The following is a 17848-nucleotide window of genomic DNA, read 5'->3' as shown; positions in this document are numbered from 1 at the left end:
TGAAACCCCACCTCTTTAAGGAATACCTAGGATAGGTTAAGTAATCCCTCTCACCCCACCCCCCTAAGTTTTAGATGCACTATTGTTAAGTGACTGTCCCACTGGATGTCATAAGGTGAATGCACCAATTTGTAAGTCGCTCTGGATAAGAGCGTCTGCTAAATGACTTAAATGTTATGTTAAATGTTATATATATATATATATATATATATATATATATATATACAGTTGAAGTCGGAAGTTTACATACACAGGTTGGAGTTATTAAAACTAATTTTCAACCTCCACAAATTTCTTGTTAAAACCTCTTGGACACCCCCATCCCGGATCCAGGATAATTGTCATCAACTAAGCTAAATAGCATAGCGCAACGGTCAAATAATCTTACTAGAAAATATTCATAGTCATGAAATCACAAGTAAAATATAACGAAACACAGCTTAGCCTTTTGTTAATCACCCTGTCACCTCAAATTTAGAAATGATGCTTTACAGCAAAAACAATACAAGCTTTTGTGTAAGTTTATCGATTTCCTTGCAAAACATGATGTACCCCTAGTGGCAGGTAACTTGGTCACGAAAATCAGAAAAGCAATCAAATTAAAACATCTTCGGATGTTTTCACTCACGAGACTCCCAGTTAGGTCATGACAACGCAGACAAAAATTCCAAATTATGTCCATAATATCGACAGAAACATGGCAAAAGTTTTTTATAATCAAATCTTATTTTTCAAGTGGACCCCACAACTCGCTGCCCTAAAGTACAATTGGTTCAATGACATAGTTTTAGCCAAATTTTAATAGGTATTTCAATTTTTGTTTTTTAATGGCGTAGAATGCCCTGCGTACTTTCTCTCTCAGTTCATTCACTGCCTCTTTAATGTGTCCAGTTGAGCTTATTTTTAAACCTAAGTAATTGTGTCTGCAGTACTCTATATATTTTGTACCAGTTGAGAACTTTGGTCTAATTCCCTGAGATCTGGATCTTCTCTGGAAAATCATTATTTTAGTCTTTTGGGGTTTTACTGTTGTTAAGGTTTTCTTTTGTCGAAAGAGAGGAGCACCAAAATGCAGCGTGGTTATCTTCATACATCTTTAATAAAGACGATACTATACAAAACCTAAACAGCCATATCTGGTGCAAACAAACACAGAGACAAGAACAATCAACCACGAAACACTCAAAGAATATGGCTGCCTAAATATGGTTCCCAATCAGAGACAACGATAAACACCTGCCTCTGATTGAGAACCACTCTAGGCAACCATAGACTTACCTAGACAACTCTACTATACCACAATCCCATTACCTACAAAAACCCCAAGACAAAACACACCACATAAATAACCCATGTCACACCATGGCCTGACCGACATAATAAAGAAAACACAAAATACTAAGACCAGGGCGAGACAACTGCCAGGGCCCAGGTCTGCCAGTACTGCTCTAGCAGGTCCAGGCTCTGCTGTAGGCCATGTGCTGTGGGTGAAAGCAGGCATACTGTATGTCATCTGTGAAGAGTAGGCATTGAACTTCTGAATTGTGGAGGCTAACACCAGGGACTGAGGATTTTTCTAGAATATTGAAGAGTGCAGGGCTCAGATTGCAACCCTGACGAAGGCCCCGCCCCTTGTTAAAAAATTATGTTATTTTCTTGCCAATTTTAATGCTGCATGTATTGTCTCCGTTAAAGATTGGGGTTATGAGTCCTTGGTTCCCAATGTTCAGGGAAATAACTGTTTTAATTTAGTCAATTGAAATTTTGCACTTGTGAGTTTGAGCATCTCTTTTAGGATGCCATCAGGTCCGCATGCTTTTTTAAATTTGAGAGCCTGAAGTTTCTTATCGAGCTCCTGGTCAGTAATTGGGGAATAGAGTGGATTTTGATTGTCCTTTATAGCTTTTTCTAATCCATTCAACTTCTCATGAATTTGGCATTCTCAGTTTGTGTCAATGTGAACGGTGTTGTAGTGTTTCAAGATGGGTTGTCCATATGTCACCATTTTGTATCGTTAATTCCTCTTGTTTAGATTATTTTTGTTTTTTCCTCTTGTTTAAATTTTGCCAGAAGATGTTTGTGTTTATGGACTCCTCAATTAGTGTAAGTTGCTTGCTGTTGTATGGAGTGTACGTTTATATAGTTTTAAATTCTCACAGTAACGAAAGCATAGGTCACCATTATTTGGGTTTCTGTGCTTTTGGTTGGATAGTGTTCTACGTTTTTTTCCTTATAATTTTACAATCAGCATCAAACCAGTTGTCATCTGTGATCTTTATTGTTTTGTTTTTTATCAATGACAAGTGTGTCTCTTTTGTTTCAGAAAGTTATCTAAGAGTATCTAAGACTCATTCATCTCTCTCTCTCTCTCTCTCTCTCTGTCTCTCTCTCTCTCTCTCTCTCTCTCTCTCTCTCTCTCTCTCTCTCTCTCTCTCTCTCTGTCTCTCTCTCTCTCTCTCTCTCTCTCTCTCTCTCTCTCTCTCTCTCTCTCTCTCTCTCTCTCTCTGTCTCTCTCTCTCTCTCTCTCTCTCTCTCTCTCTCTCTCTCTCTCTCTCTCTCTCTCTCTCTCTCTCTCAATTAAATTAAATTAAATTAAAATCAATGGGCTTTATTGGCATGGGAAACGTGTTAACATTGCCAAAGCAAGTGAGGTAGATAATATACAAAACAGTAAAAAAAAAAAAAAAAATGAAGACATAACAAATGTCACATTATCTCTATATACAGTGTTGTAACAATGTACAAATGTTTAATGTACACAAGGGATATGGGTTATATTTACAATGGTGTTTGTTCTTCACTGGTTGCCCTTTTCTTGTGGCAACAGGTTACAAATCTTGCTGCTGTGATGGAACACTGTGGAATTTCACCCAGTAGATATGGGAGTTTATCAAAATCGGGGTTGTTTTCAAATTCTTTGTGGATCTGTATAATCTGAGGGAAATCTGATGGTAATCTCTCTTTTTAACTCTCTTTCTCTCTCTCTCTCGCTTTCTCTCTCTCTCTCCCTCTCTCTCTCTCTTTCTCTCTCTCAGCCTGTAAGAAAGAGGAGTGTTCTCTCCAGGTTCCACCTGCTTGTCCCACCCACCGCCGGCTGTCCGTTAAACAGACGCAGTGCTGTGATTCATACCAGTGTGTGTGTGACTGTCATAACACCACCCACTCCTGTCCTCCTGGATTCATCACCTCCTCCTCCACCAATGACTGTGGCTGCACCGAGACCGCCTGCCTGCCTGACCAGGTGTGTGTGTGTGTGTGTGTGTGTGTGTGTGTGTGTGTGTGTGTGTGTGTGTGTGTGTGTGTGTGTGTGTGTGTGTGTGTGTGTGTGTGTGTGTGTGTGTGTGTGTGTGTGTGTGTGTGTGTGTGTGTGTTTACTCCTCTAATGTTTCTCTGTTCCTTTAGGTGTGTGTGGTAGGGGGCATGGTCTACCGTGTGGGGAGCCAATGGGAGGAGGGCTGTGAGAAATGCAGCTGCACCCATCAGCAGGACACACACACTAACCTGCACATCACTCAGTGTGTCCCACCTGTCTGTGACCACTCCTGTCCTCTGGTGACTATATAAACACACACTAACCTGTACATCGCTCAATGTGTCCCATTACACACACTACACACACTACACACTACAGATTACACACACTATAAACACTATACATTACACATTACACACACTATACATTAAACACATTATACATTACACATTACACACACTATACATTAAACACATTATACATTACACACACTATACATTACACACACTATACACTACATATTAGACATTACACACACTATACATTACACACACTATACATTACACACATTATACATTACACACATTATACATTACACACATTATACATTACACACACTATGCATTACACAATATACATTACACACACTATACATTACACACACTATACACTACACACATTATACATTACACACACTATAAATTACACACATTATACATTACACACACTATACATTACACACATTAAACACTACATACATTATACATTACACACACTATACATTATACACACTATACATTACACACACTATACATTACACACACTATACACCTTATACATTACACACACTATACATTACACACACTATACATTACACACACCATACATTACACACGTTAAACACTACACACACTATACACTACACACACTATACATTACACACACTATACATTACACACACTATACATTACACACATTATATACATTACACACACTATAAATTACACACACCATACATTACACACACTATACATTACACACATTAAACACTACACACACTATACATTACACACATTATACATTACACACACTATACATTACACACATTAAACACTACACACACTATACATTACACATATTAAACACTACACACACTATACATTACACACTATACATTACACACTATACATTACACACTATACATTACACACACTATACATTACACACACTATACATTACACACCATACATTACATACACTATACATTACACACGTTAAACACTACACACACTATACACTACACACACTATACATTACACACACTATACATTACACACACTATACATTACACACACTATACATTACACACACTATACATTACACACACTATACATTACACACACTATACATTACACACACTATACATTACACACATTATACATTACACACACTATACATTACACACATTATACATTACACACACTATACATTACACACATTAAACACTACACACACTATACATTACACATATTAAACACTACACACACTATACATTACACACTATACATTACACACACTATACACCTTATACATTACACACACTATACATTACACACACTATACATTACACACACCATACATTACACACGTTAAACACTACACACACTATACACTACACACACTATACATTACACACACTATACATTACACACACTATACATTACACACACTATACATTACACACACTATACATTACACACACTATACATTACACACACTATACATTACACACACTATACATTACACACACCATACATTACACACACTATACATTACACACACTATACATTACACACACTATACATTACACACTATACATTACACACACTATACACTACACACACTATACACTACACACACTATACATTACACACACTATACATTACACACACTATACATTACACACTATACATTACACACTATACATTACACACATTAAACACTACACACACTATACATTACACACTATACATTACACACATTATACATTACACACTATACATTACACACTATACATTACACACACTATACATTACATACACTATACACACTATACATTACACACTATACATTACACACACTATACATTACACACTATACATTACACACACTATACATTACACACTATACATTACACACACTATACATTACACACACTATACATTACATACACTATACACACTATACATTACACACTATACATTACACACACTATAGATTACACACTATACATTACACACACTATACATTACACACACTATACATTACACACACTATACATTACACACTATACACATTACACACTATACATTACACACACTATACATTACACACATTATACATTACACACTATACATTACACACTATACATTACACTCTATACATTACACACTATACATTACACACATTATACATTACACACTATACATTACACACTATACATTACACACATTAAACACTACACACACTATACATTACACACTATACATTACACACACTATACATTACACACATTATACATTACACACACTATACATTACACACACTATACATTACACACTATACATTACACACATTAAACACTACACACACTATACATTACACACATTATACATTACACACTATACATTACACACTATACATTACACACACTATACATTACACACTATACATTACACACACTATACATTACACACTATACATTACACACACTATACATTACACACTATACATTACACACTATACATTACACACATTATACATTACACACATTATACATTACACACTATACATTACACACACTATACATTACATACACTATACACACTATACATTACACACACTATACATTACACACACTATACATTACATACACTATACACACTATACATTACACACACTATACATTACACACACTATACATTACACACACTATACATTACACACTATACATTACACACACTATACATTACATACACTATACACACTATACATTACACACACTATACATTACATACACTATACACACTATACATTACACACTATACATTACACACACTATACATTACACACATTATACATTACACACTATACATTACACACTATACATTACACACACTATACATTACACACTATACATTACACACACTATATATTACACACACTATATATTACACACACTATATATTACACACACTATACATTACACACACTATACATTACACACTATACATTACACACTATACATTACACACACTATACATTACACACACTATACATTACACACACTATACATTACACACACTATACATTACACACACTATACATTACACACTATACATTACACACTATACATTACACACTATACATTACACACTATACATTACACACACTATACATTACACACTATACATTACACACACTATACATTACACACACTATATATTACACACACTATACATTACACACACTATACATTACACACACTATACATTACACACACTATACATTACACACACTATACATTACACACACTATACATTACACACTATACATTACACACACTATATATTACACACACTATACATTACACACACTATATATTACACACACTATACATTACACACACTATATATTACACACACTATACATTACACACACTATACATTACACACACTATACATTACACACTATACATTACACACACTATATATTACACACACTATACATTACACACACTATACATTACACACTATACATTACACACACTATACATTACACACACTATACATTACACACACTATATATTACACACACTATACATTACACACACTATATATTACACACACTATACATTACACACACTATACATTACACACACTATATATTACACACACTATACATACACACACTATACATTACACACACTATACATTACACACACTATATATTACACACACTATACATTACACACACTATACATTACACACACTATACACCTTATACATTACACACACTATACATTACACACACTGTACATTACACACACCATACATTACACACGTTAAACACTACACACACTATACACTACACACACTATACATTACACACACTATACATTACACACACTATACATTACACACACTATACATTACACAAACTATACATTACACACACTATATATTACACACACTATACATTACACACACTATACATTACACACACTATACATTACACACACTATACATTACACACACTATACATTACACACACTATATATTACACACACTATACATTACACACACTATACATTACACACACTATACATTACACACACTATATATTACACACACTATACATTACACACACTATACATTACACACACTATACACCTTATACATTACACACACTATACATTACACACACTGTACATTACACACACCATACATTACACACGTTAAACACTACACACACTATACACTACACACACTATACATTACACACACTATACATTACACACACTATACATTACACACACTATACATTACACAAACTATACATTACACACACTATATATTACACACACTATACATTACACACACTATACATTACACACACTATACATTACACACACTATACATTACACACACTATACACCTTATACATTACACACACTGTACATTACACACACCATACATTACACACCTTATACATTACACACACTGTACATTACACACACCATACATTACACACGTTAAACACTACACACACTATACACTATACACACTATACATTACACACACTATACATTACACACACTATACATTACACACACTATACATTACACAAACTATACATTACACACTATACATTACACACACTATGTTATGCAGGTGAATGAGGACCCAAAAGCGACTTGGCGAAAACAGAGTCTTTAATCCAGTAAAGTAAATCTACAATCATAAAGCATAATTCCACTCGTAATGACGAGAACCGACTGGAGACTCGATCATAACTGCAGGTTGCCTCGGGAAGGCACTTGAACGTAGCAGACTCAGACACCTGCTCACCACGCAGCATCTGAGGGAAACACGACACGACAGGGCGATACACAGACACAGCACGGTGAACAATAGACAAGGATCCGACAGGGCAGAAACGGAAAACAAGGGGAGAAATAGGGACTCTAATCAGGGGGAAAGATAGGGAACAGGTGTGGGAAGACTAAATGATTGATTAGGGGAATAGGAACAGCTGGGAGCAGGAACGGAGCGATAGAGAGAAGAGAGAGAGGGAGGAAGAGAGAAAGAGGGGAACGAACCTAAAAAGACCAGCAGGGGAAAACGAACAGAGGGAAAAGCAAAATGACAAGACAAAATAAGACAAAACATGACAGTACCCCCCACTCACCGAGCGCCTCCTGGCGCTCTCGAGGAGGAACACTGGCGGCAACGGAGGAAATCATAGATCACAAACGGTCCAGCACGTCCCGAGAAAGAACCCAACTCCTCTCCTCAGGACCGTAACGAAAAGCGATAAAAAGGGAAACTAGGGTACTACTCTAAAAAAAAAAAAAATGAGACACGGGTAGAGAACTGAAAGCTTTAGAGCAAACAGGACCAAACAGGCCAGGAGAGTAACAACTAGGGACAGACTGAGACACAGCAAGGGCAGGAACAAGAACAGGAGAGATGCGATGGCAGGGAACAGACTGAGACCCAGCAAGACCAGGAGCAGAAGCAGAAAAAAATTACCAGACTTCTTCTGCGCGCAGTCTGAACACGCAGCCACGAAACGGCGCGTGTCACGCTCCTGAGTAGGCCACCAAAACCGCTGGCGAATAGAAGCAAGCGTACCCCGAATGCCGGGATGGCCAGCTAACTTGGCAGAGTGAGCCCACTGAAGAACAGCCAGACGAGTAGAAACAGGAACGAAAAGAAGGTTACTAGGACAAGCGCGCGGCGACGCAGTGTGCGTGAGTGCTTGCTTAACCTGTCTCTCAATTCCCCAGACAGTCAACCCGACAACACGCCCAACAGGAAGGATCCCCTCGGGATCGGTAGAAGCCACAGAAGAACTAAAGAGACGGGATAAAGCATGAGGCTTGGTGTTCTTAGTACCCGGGCAAAAAGAAATAACGAACTCGAAACGAGCGAAAAACAACGCCCAACGAGCATGACGCGCATTCAGTCGTTTGGCATAACGGATGTACTCAAGGTTCTTTTGGTCAGTCCAAACGACAAAAGGAACGGTCGCCCCCTCCAACCACTGTCGCCATTTGCCTAGGGCTAAACGGATGGCGAGCAGTTCGCGGTTAGCCACATCATAGTTACGTTCCGACGGTGACAGGCGATGAGAAAAATACGCACAAGGGTGGACCCCATCGTCAGTATCGGAGCGCTGGGACAGAATGGCTCCCACGCCCACCCCGACGCGTCAACCTCAACAATAAACTGTTTAGTGACGTCAGGTGCAACAAGGATAGGAGCGGATGCAAAACGCTTCTTGAAGAGATCAGAACAACAATCATACGACCGGTGAGGAGGAAGGGAGTTGGTTCTGGACCGACTGAAGACCGTGCGCAGACCATGATATTCCTCCGGCACTCCTGTCAAATCACCAGGTTCCTCCTGAGAAGAGGGGACAGAACAAACAGGAGAAATAGCAGACATTAAACACGTCACATGACAAGAAACGTTCCAGGAAAGGATAGAATTACTAGACCAATCAAAAGAAGGATTATGACACACTAGCCAGGGATGACCCAAAACAACAGGTGTAAAAGGTGAACAAAAAATAAAAAAAGAAATGGTCTCACTATGGTTACCAGATACAGTGAGGGTTAAAGGTAGTGTTTCATATAATATACTGGGGAGAGGACTACCATCCAAGGCAAACATGACCGTGGGCTCCCCTAACTGTCTGAGAGGAATGTCATGTTCCCGAGCACAGGCTTCGTCCATAAAACAGCCCTCTGCCCCAGAGTCTATTAATGCACTGCAGGAAGCTGCCGATCCGGTCCAGCGTAGATGGACCGGTAAGGTAGTACAGGTACTTGACGGAGAGGACCGTCTAGTAGCGCTTATCAGTCGCCCTCCGCTTACTGATGAGCTCTGGCCTTTAACTGGACATGAAATGACAAAATGACCAGCGGAACCGCAATAGAGACAGAGGCGGTTGGTGATTCTCCGTTCCCTCTCCTTAGTCGAGATGCGAATACCCCCCAGCTGCATGGGCTCAACACCTGAGTCAGTGGGGAAAGACGGTAGTGTCGGAGAGAGGGGAGACACAGTTAACGCGAGCTCTCTTCTATGAGCTCGGTGACGAAGATCTACCCGTCGTTCAATGCGAATAGCGAGTTCAATCAGAGAATCCACGCTGGATGGAACCTCCCGAGAGAGAATCTCATCCTTAACCTTAGCGTGGAGTCCCTCCAGAAAACGAGCGAGCAACGCCTGCTCGTTCCAGTTACTGGAGGCAGCAAGAGTGCGAAACTCTATAGAGTAATCCGTTATGGATCGATTACCTTGACATAGGGAAGACAGGGACCAGGAAGCTTCTTTCCCAAAAACTGAGCGATCAAAAACCCTTATCATCTCCTCTTTAAAGTTCAGATAATTGTTAGTACACTCAGCGCTTGCCTCCCAGATAGCTGTGCCCCACTGCCGAGCCCGACCAGTAAGGAGTGATATGACGTAGGCAATCCGAGCTCTCTCTCTTGAGTATGTGTTGGGTTGGAGAGAGAACACTATATCACACTGGGTGAGAAAGGAGCGGCACTCAGTGGGCTGCCCAGAATAACATGGTGGGTTATTAACCCTAGGTTCCGGAGGCTCGGAAGAACCGGAAGTAGCTGGTGACACGAGACGAAGACTCTGATACTGTCCTGAGAGGTCGGAGACCTGAGCGGCCAGGGTCTCAACGGCATGCCGAGCAGCAGACAATTCCTGCTCGTGTCTGCCGAGCATCGCTCCCTGGAACTCGAGAGTAGAGTAGAGAGAATCCATAGTCGCTGGGTCCATTCTTGGTCGGATCCTTCTGTTAAGCAGGTGAATGAGGACCCAAAAGCGACTTGGCGAAAACAGAGTCTTTAATCCAGTAAAGTAAATCTACAATCATAAAGCATAATTCCACTCGTAATGACGAGAACCGACTGGAGACTCGATCATAACTGCAGGTTGCCTCGGGAAGGCACTTGAACGTAGCAGACTCAGACACCTGCTCACCACGCAGCATCTGAGGGAAACACGACACGACAGGGAGATACACAGACACAGCACGGTGAACAATAGACAAGGATCCGACAGGGCAGAAACGGAAAACAAGGGGAGAAATAGGGACTCTAATCAGGGGGAAAGATAGGGAACAGGTGTGGGAAGACTAAATGATTGATTAGGGGAATAGGAACAGCTGGGAGCAGGAACGGAGCGATAGAGAGAAGAGAGAGAGGGAGGAAGAGAGAAAGAGGGGAACGAACCTAAAAAGACCAGCAGGGGGAAAACGAACAGAGGGAAAAGCAAAATGACAAGACAAAATAAGACAAAACATGACACACTATACATTACACACACCATACATTACACACACTATACATTACACACATTAAACACTACATACATTAAACACTACACACACTATACATTACACACATTATACATTACACACACTATACATTACACACACTATACATTACACACACCATACATTACACACACTATACATTACACACATTAAACACTACACACACTATACATTACACACACTATACATTACACACACTATACATTACACACACCATACATTACACACACCATACATTACACACACTATACACTACATACATTAAACACTACACACACTATACATTACACACACTATACATTACACACACTATACATTACACACACTATACATTACACACTATACATTACACAAACTATACATTACACACACCATACATTACACACACTATACATTACACACATTAAACACTACATACATTATACATTACACACACCATACATTACACACATTATACATTACACACACTATACATTACACACATTATACATTACACACTATACACACTATACATTACACACATTATACATTACACACTATACACACTATACATTACACACACTATACATTACACACACTATACATTACACACACTATACATTACACACACTATACATTACACACTATACACTATACACACTATACATTACACACACTATACATTATACACACTATACATTACACACACTATACATTACACACTATACACACTATACATTACACACATTATACATTACACACTATACACACTATACACACTATACATTACACACACTATATATTAAACACACTATACATTACACACATTATACATTACACACACTATACATTACACACATTATACATTACACACATTATACATTACACACAGTATACATTACACACATTATACATTACACACATTATACATTACACACATTATACATTACACACACTATACATTACACACACTATACATTACACACTATACATTACACACTATACATTACATACACTATACACACTATACATTACACACATTATACATTACACACTATACACACTATACATTACACACTATACACACTATACATTACACACTATACACACTATACACACTATACATTACACACACTATATATTAAACACACTATACATTACACACATTATACATTACACACACTATACATTACACACATTATACATTACACACATTATACATTACACACACTATACACTACACACACTATACATTACACACACTATACACTACACACACTATACAATACACACACTATACACTACACACACTATACATTACACACACTGTACATTACACACATTATACACTACACACTATACACACTATACATTACACACACTATACATTACACACACTATACATTATACACACTATACTATACTGTGGTCCTTCTGTAGCTCAGTTGGTAGAGCATGGCGCTTGTAACGCCAGGGTAGTGGGTTCGATCCCCGGGACCACCCATATGTAGAATGTATGCACACATGACTGTAAGTCGCTTTGGATAATACATTATACACTATACATTACACACACTATACATTACACACACTATATTATTACACACTATACATTACACACACTATACATTACACACACTATACATTACACACTATACATTACACACACTATACATTACACACTATACATTACACACTATTCATTACACACTATACATTACACACTATACATTACACACACTATACACACTATACACTATACATTACACACTATACATTACACACACTATACATTACACACACTATACATTACATACACTATACATATACATTACACACTATACATTACACACTATACATTACACACTATACATTACACACACTATACATTACACACACTATACATTACACACACTATACATTACACACTATACATTACACACACTATACATTACACACTATACATTACACACACTATACATTACACACTATACATTACACACACTATACATTACACACATTATACATTACACACTATACATTACACGCACTATACATTACACACATTATACATTACACACATTAAACACTACACACACTATACATTACACACACTATACATTACACACACTATACATTACACACACTATACATTACACACTATACATTACACACTATACATTACACACATTAAACACTACACACACTATACATTACACACATTATACATTACACACTATACATTACACACTATACATTACACACACTATACATTACATACACTATACACACTATACATTACACACTATACATTACACACACTATACATTACACACTATACATTACACACATTATACATTACACACTATACATTACACACACTATACATTACATACACTATACACACTATACATTACACACACTTTACATTACACACACTATACATTACATACACTATACACACTATACATTACACACACTATACATTACACACACTATACATTATACACACTATACATTACACACTATACATCACACACACTATACATTACATACACTATACACACTATACATTACACACACTATACATTACACACTATACATTACACACACTATACATTACACACTATACATTACACACATTATACATTACACACATTATACATTACACACACTATACATTACACACTATAAATTACACACACTATACATTACACACACTATACATTACACACACTATACATTACACACACTATACATTACACACACTATACATTACACACTATACATTACACACACTATACATTACACACACTATACATTACACACACTATACATTACAAACTATACATTACACACACTATACATTACACACACTATACATTACACACTATACATTACACACATTATACATTACACACATTATACATTACACACTATACATTACACACTATACATTACACACACTATACATTACACACACTATACATTACACACTATACATTACACACACTATACATTACACACATTATACATTACACACTATACATTACACACTATACATTACACACACTATACATTACACACATTATACATTACACACTATACATTACACACTATACATTACACACACTATACATTACACACACTATACATTACACACTATACATTACACACACTATATATTACACACACTATACATTACACACACTATACATTACACACTATACATTACACACACTATATATTACACACACTATACATTACACACACGATACATTACACACTATACATTACACACTATACATTACACACACTATATATTACACACACTATACATTACACACACTATACATTACACACTATACATTACACACTATACATTACACACTATACATTACACACTATACATTACACACTATACATTACACACACTATACATTACACACATATACATTACACACACTATACATTACACACACTATACATTACACACACTATACATTACACACACTATACATTACACACTATACATTACACACATTATACATTACACACTATACATTACACACACTATACATTACACACACTATACATTACACACTATACATTACACACTATACATTACACACTATACATTACACACACTATATATTACACACACTATACATTACACACACTATACATTACACACACTATACATTACACACTATATATTACACACACTATACATTACACACACTATATATTACATTACACACTATATATATACATTACACACTATACATTACACACACTATATTACACACACTATACATTACACACTATACATTACACACACTATACATTACACACACTATACATTACACACACTATACATTACACACACTATTACACACACTATACATTACACACACTATACATTACACACTATACATTACACACACTATACATTACACACACTATATATTACACACACTATACATTACACACATTACATCTATACATTACACACACTATACTGGATTATATAGCACACTATTCCTGTATATAGTTCATTACACTGGACACTATATAGCTCCATTGATCTGGTACTGGTACTTCCTGTATATAGCTCCATTGACTGGTACACTTCCTGTATATAGCATTGATCTGGTACTGGTACTTCCTGCATATAGCTCCAGATTGATCTGGTACTGGTACTTCCTGTATATAGCTCCATTGATCTGGTACTGGTACTTCCTGTATATAGCTCCATTGATCTGGTACTTACTTCCTGTATATAGCTCCACATTGATCTGGTACTGGTACTTCCTGTATATAGCTCCACATTGATCTGGTACTGGTACTTCCTGTATTAGCTCCACATTGATCTGGTACTGGTACTTCCTGTATATAGCTCCACATTGATCTGGTACTGGTATAAATTGATCTGGTACTGGTACTTCCTGTATATAGCTCCACATTGATCTGGTACTGGTATTCCTGTATATAGCTCCACATTGATCTGGTATGGTACTTCCTGTATATAGCTCCACATTGATCTGGTACTGGTACTTCCTGTATTACACACACTATACATTGATCTGGTACTGGTACACTCCACATTGATCTGGTACTGGTACTTCCTGTATATAGCTCCACATTGATCTGGTACTGGTATTCCTGGATTAGCTCCACATTGATCTGGTACTGGTACTTCCTGTACATTGATCACACTTCCTGTATTCATCTGGTACTGGTACTTCCTGTATATAGCTCCATATTGATCTGGTACCTCCTGTATATAGCTCCATATTGATCTGGAACTTCCTGTATATAGCTCCACATTGATCTGGAACTTCCTGTATATAGTTCCACATTGATCTGGTACTGGTACTTCCTGTATATAGCTCCACATTGATCTGGTACTGGTACTTCCTGCATATAGCTCCAGATTGATCTGGTACTGGTACTTCCTGTATATAGCTCCACATTGATCTGGTACTGGTACTTCCTGCATATAGCTCCAGATTGATCTGGTACTGGTACTTCCTGTATATAGCTCCAGATTGATCTGGTACTGGTACTTCCTGTATATAGCTCCACATTGATCTGGTACTGGTACTTCCTGTATATAGCTCCACATTGATCTGGTACTGGTACTTCCTGTATATAGCTCCACATTGATCTGGTACTGGTACTTCCTGTATATAGCTCCACATTGATCTGGTACTGGTACTTCCTGTATATAGCTCCACATTGATCTGGTACTGGTACTTCCTGTATATAGCTCCACATTGATCTGGTACTGGTACTTCCTGTATATAGCTCCACATTGATCTGGTACTGGTACTTCCTGTATATAGCTCCACATTGATCTGGTACTGGTACTTCCTGTATATAGCTCCACATTGATCTGGTACTGGTACTTCCTGTATATAGCTCCACATTGATCTGGTACTGGTACTTCCTGTATATAGCTCCATTCTTGTGTATTGTATTTTATTTGTCTTGTATTATTTTTTAAATCTCTGCATTGTTAGGAAAGGCTAGTTAACAAGTATTTCATGGTAAAGTCTACACCAGTTGTGTTTAGTGCATGTGACAAATAAAATGACTTATTTGATTTGTGTGTGTGTGTGTGTGTGTGTGTAGGGCTCAGTGTACCAGCGGTTGGACAGTGAGTGTTGTGGGAGCTGCAAGAAGACCAGCTGTGTGGAGACAGATGGACAGATACCTGGAGACTCACAGACAGACGGACGACTCAGAAAGGTCAATCAATCAATCACATTTATTTATAAAGTCCTTTTCACATCAGCATACAGTGCCTTGCAAAAGTATTCACCCCCTTGGCATTTTTACTATTTTGTTGTATTACAATCTGTAATTTAAATTGATTTCTATTTGGATTTCATGTAATGGACAAACACAAAATAATCCAAATTGGTGAAGTGAAATTTAAAAAATAACATGAAACATCAAAAAATAAATATT

General features: G+C 37.4%; 1 protein-coding gene across 2 annotated transcripts in view; it reads left to right on the top strand.

Moving 5' to 3' along the window:
• Positions 1 to 17848, top strand: part of vwf (von Willebrand factor) — a 208587-nt gene that overhangs the window by 154072 nt on the left and 36667 nt on the right. For both annotated transcript variants that reach the window (XM_046342718.1, XM_046342727.1), the window contains exons 44-46: positions 3036 to 3241; positions 3403 to 3552; positions 17510 to 17626. In XM_046342718.1, the coding sequence (XP_046198674.1) occupies positions 3036 to 3241; positions 3403 to 3552; positions 17510 to 17626 (473 nt within the window). The remainder of the gene's footprint in view (positions 1 to 3035; positions 3242 to 3402; positions 3553 to 17509; positions 17627 to 17848) is intronic.

The sequence above is a fragment of the Oncorhynchus gorbuscha genome, linkage group LG01 (assembly GCF_021184085.1).
Source record: "Oncorhynchus gorbuscha isolate QuinsamMale2020 ecotype Even-year linkage group LG01, OgorEven_v1.0, whole genome shotgun sequence".
NCBI classification, from domain to species: Eukaryota; Metazoa; Chordata; class Actinopteri; order Salmoniformes; family Salmonidae; genus Oncorhynchus; species Oncorhynchus gorbuscha.
This window is presented reverse-complemented; position numbering and strand designations above follow the sequence as displayed.